This window comes from Lolium perenne, chromosome 3, assembly GCF_019359855.2.
Source record: "Lolium perenne isolate Kyuss_39 chromosome 3, Kyuss_2.0, whole genome shotgun sequence".
Lineage (NCBI taxonomy): Eukaryota > Viridiplantae > Streptophyta > Magnoliopsida > Poales > Poaceae > Lolium > Lolium perenne.
In genome coordinates, this window is record NC_067246.2 from 255,154,873 (window position 1) to 255,159,503 (window position 4,631).

The 4,631-nt window shown below is 49.9% G+C and overlaps 1 protein-coding gene across 1 annotated transcript; it reads left to right on the forward strand.

The window, feature by feature from the left end:
- The first annotated feature begins 582 nt into the window (after positions 1–582).
- Positions 583–1,885, forward strand: LOC127338745 (uncharacterized). Its single transcript, XM_051364743.2, has 3 exons — positions 583–915; positions 1,010–1,120; positions 1,215–1,885. Exons 1-3 carry the CDS (start codon positions 671–673, stop codon positions 1,672–1,674), a joined length of 816 nt encoding a protein of 271 aa, XP_051220703.1. The 5' UTR covers positions 583–670; the 3' UTR covers positions 1,675–1,885.
- Positions 1,886–4,631: the final 2,746 nt, after the last annotated feature.

Here is a 4,631-nt window from a genome sequence, read left to right on the forward strand (position 1 = left end):
GAAGAGGAACACAGACTTGGCGTTCCTGATGGGCGGCGGCAACACGGAACTGATGGACGAGGAGACGAGGAATTGGTACGAGGGACATCGCAGCGACATCCTCCGACCCGCTCCGGCCAGTTCTTCGTCGTCTCCGGCGCCTACCTCGTCGTCCTCACCTTCTACGACGTCGACTGCCGCTGCTTCAACATCGACTGCGGCCGCAGCGTCGGCCACCGCTTCGACCACGGCGTGTGACACCGCCGTGCCAGACGGGACTGCCGACGCCCCTGTTTCAGTGTAATTTCCCTTCGATCGCCGATCTGTGGCTGATCCTTTTGCCGATCGAATTTGTAGCGGGACGACGACTTGTTTGAATTTCGACTTTGTCCGCCGAACTTCGGGTGGACGACTAGAAATATGGTTCTCCCCACGAATTAATTTCGTCCAATCCAGCGGTAGTTTCGTCCGGATTTTGGTGTGGGGAGACCAAACGAGTAGGGATGCTCTTAGTTCCACCTCCCGCAGCTTCCCTGCAGTTTCCCTTGTCCCGAGCTCTATAAATTCCCCATCCCACACGACGCGGCACTCACAAACCCGACGACACCCAAAAGCCAAACAAGGTGCAGCCCCAGCTCTAGTGCTCTAGTGAGTAGTGGAAAGATCGAGCGAGCGGAGAGACTCGATCGTTATGGCGCTGTCCACCCCGACCTCCGTGGTGCTGGAGCTGATGACGATGGGACAGCAGTCCGCGGCGCACCTGGGGGAGCTGCTCATGGCGGCATCGCCGCCCATGGTGGCGGAGCGCGGCCAGGCGCTCACCGCGGAGATCCTCCGCTGCTGCGACCGCGTCATCGCCGCGATCAGCGGGGGCGCCACCAGCAGGAAGAGGAAGGCGACCATGGAGCACGGCGTTCTTATGCCATCCAAAAGAAGGTACGAAACAAAGCTCGCTCGACACTTGGAAGCAAGGATCGACCGTACGGGCTATAGTTTTGCAGGAATGTTAATTTGACAATTGATTTCGCAGGTCGCGTAGTGGTGCGGAGGTGCGTCGGGAGGTCCGGAGCCGGACGACTGCGGACGGGTTCGTGTGGAGGAAGTACGGGCAGAAGGACATCAATGGAAGCACCCACCCGAGGTAGGAACCAACGCATTTGCTCGCACGATTCGCGGGTCGCGGCTGTCTGATCGATCTGAGCGGAGCCTCACGTACGTACGCTCTTCTGTTTCAGGTTCTACTACCGCTGCGCGTACAGCGCCAATGGCTGCGGCGCGACTCGCCGGGTTCAGCAGTCGCAGGAGCACCCCGCGGCGTTCGTCATCGCCTACTACGGCGACCACACTTGCGGAGCTGGCGTCGGCGATGCGTGCCAACGGGCGGCACCGCCGCTGCCTCCTGCTGCTATCTACCCAAATGCTGGCGGAGTAGCCGGTTTCTTTGATCAATATCAGAACGTGGAATCTCCTCAGCCGTTGCTCGCCGCCGAGCAGAGTTGGCGCCGTCAAGGCGAGGCTCCCTGCAGTGAGACGTCTGGGGGACGGTGGTCGTCGTCTTCCTCCACCTCTTCATCGGAAGCGGAACTCGGCACTTCTCCTGTAATGGAGTTTCTGGAGGGCGACCTCGGATTAGGATGGGAATGCGCCGTCAACTACCTTTGTTTCACCGATCTCGCTCAGACCGGTGTGATTTAGTAGAGCGTAGCAGCTGCCTCAGCGTGCGGTACATCCCGTGCACTGTCTAGTTGACTGGCCTGGAACTCGCTGGGCACTAGTCCAAACCGTAGCGACAAGATGGCGATTTAGGTGGGTGAGAGAGCATGTACATTTTTTGAGATTTGCTTGTTCTAAAGTTAAGCTGTAACTGAATTTTTTCAGTTGCAAGTGGCAATGTAACAAAACAAAATCCGAACCATTAGATTTGCTTCGTGAAGTTACAAGATATATGATGGCATCATATGAGTACGAACAAAATTAGTTCTCAATCGATAAAGAGATAGTCACAACCATTTTTTTACTAAAAGAAAATTTTATTGGTCTCTCCCAGCCGGCGAGAGGATCTGACTAAGAGTATGGGATGTAGCCTTGCTAATAGGGTCCTTTCAGCTACTCCATCCGTCCACAAATAAGTGCACATCTAGCCTTCTAAGAAATCCACAAATAAGTGTACATCTAGACTTTTTGGTATATTTTTTTCGTTTAGACCCCTAGTGCATGCCTTGATTTCAGCCCCCATTAATCATTTTTGGTTTCTCAATGTTGTTTTATTGGTTACTAGAATGCACAACATTTATTAGCACCTAAATCAAAGCATCTTTTTAACTAATGAGTAGATTGATTGAAGGAATGGAGTTTTTTTTTACAAAAAGTTTAAGGTCTCTTGGAAACCGCGCGCGTCCACTTATTTGTGGACGGAGGGAGTAAGTGATTAGGGTAACAAATGGTTAAACTGAGTAGAATCTTAGACCGTTGAAAGAATGCAAGGTTGACCCTTGACAAAACCAAGATCTGGAATTCACCAGGACCGTCAGTTTGTAGGCGGCTAGAGCTACATATGGTAAGGAGATTGACTGCATTGGCGGAAAGGCTTTGAAGGGCATAATTAGAAAAGCGGAGAAGTCTCTTTGAGGATAAGAAAGTAGGGGAACATTGCAAGGAAAGCTTTTGTGTCTGCTTAATTGATGGTCTCACCTCCAAATTTAGTTTGTCGTGTCCGTTTAGTGGGACCTTATTTGCGGCTTGGTGATCCATGAGTTCACACTTGTCGTAAGTTGAGAGTGTTTGTTGGTTGTAGGTGGTGAGAATTGGTTGCCTTGTCTAGTTGCATGCGCATGTTTTGGGAGCTATTTGTTTGTTTTTTATAACATTTTCTCCCCAATATTTCTTAATTAATCGAGAACCACTTGTTTTCCCCTTATTAAAAAAACCACCACCACCTCTGGCATGTGCTAACATCTTGTATGGATGATACCTATGGCCATTTTCCAACGGGTGCATTGTTGATGTTGTGCAGAGAAATCATAAATGTGTGTGAAATCTCCCAATGAAGCAACATTTGCGATAGATAGTATTTGACATGCTAGATCTAGAGAGGAATGAACACGGGGAGGGTCACGACATGGAACAAGGGGGCAGAGTAGATGCAATTTGATAATTTTCTGGACATTGAAAAATGACGCTGCTACCCGGTGCTATAGCATCGGTTAGTCTACCAGGGTGCTCTACCCAAATTAGGAAATAAAATAGTCCAACATCCCGGTCTTCTAAAAATGGAAAGTCCTAATTATGCATGCAGAGAATGCATTCTCATTCCTCAACTCTGTGGCGAGTTCATGACGGGAAAAATCCGAGCTCTTGATCGTGTATAAATCACACAAATAAAACAGAGTAAATGCATCTGTCACCTTCTTCTTTTATTCCTTAAGTTCAGAACAAATATTGGAATGTAAGAAATTAGAGTTTAACTACAGCAAATTACATCTCAGAAAATATTCTATTATTTCTGATTTAATTGAGGATGCAAAAAAGGCAGCGTGGATGTAGAAAAAAGATCTGAAGAACCTACTATTGTTACATATAAATCTGGGGGAAAGTTCTTTTTCCCGATCACGGATGTAGAAAAAGGAAAAAAAATCCAACGATGTCATCACTCTAGACGTAAAAACAGATCTCTGGATGTAAAAATAAGATCAAAAATACATATAGCTCCAAAAAGAAATACATCCCAGAAAATATTAGTGGTTGTAATTTCAATCGGGGATGTAAAAAATTGAAAAATGCTAGAGGTGGGATGTAGAAAAAAGAAGAACCTACACAGATGCACCAAGAAAATACATCGAGATGAGCCCTCGATGAATCCACCTGCTGGACCATGGGAGAGGTCCAATAAGCGCACGGTGGAGACGAGGCCCTTCCCGGCGGTGAATGGAGACGGGGGAGCCTGAGTGGGCGTCCTCCCGGCACAGCGCCATGGAGGTGGGGGACCCTGGAGCGCGCGGTTGGACGAGACCCTTCCCGGCGCCGCGCCATGGGAACGGGGGGGGGGGGGGGGGGGGCTGCAGCACGGGTGGAGTGTGGGTGTCATCCCCAAGCGGCGCCATGGAGACGGTGCCTGCAGCGCGGTGGAGGTGGGATTACCGGCGTCACGCCATGGAGACGGAGGCCTCCAGCCCGCGCGCGTGGAGATGGGCATCCTCCCGGCCGCGCGCCATAGGGACGGAGCCCTGCAGCGGGCACGGAGGTGGGCGTCCTCACAGCGCGGCGAATCAGAGGCGGCCTGAGAGGGAGCGGTGAGGCAATGGGAGCTCGAGTTCTGGGTCTGATGCGAGCGGAACGAAATGACAGGATAAGGCAGGGAAGAGGTTAACGTGTGTCTGTCCACATAGAAAACCAACCCACCATGTGATCCTAAGAGCAAGAACAACAGTGTAGCCGGTAGCCGGCTATAATAATTTGCCACATCATTTATAGTCAACTTATTATAGCTACAATAGTAAGTTATAAAAGTATAGTATTTTTCTAATACATGGCCACATTTTAGTTTCACATAGTGCCTACGAGCACCTGCTAGAGCTGTCTATTAGATAAGAGCCCACTTCTCTTCTCTATCCTTATCTCTCTCCTCCAACTAAGCAAACTTGTAATATTTTATC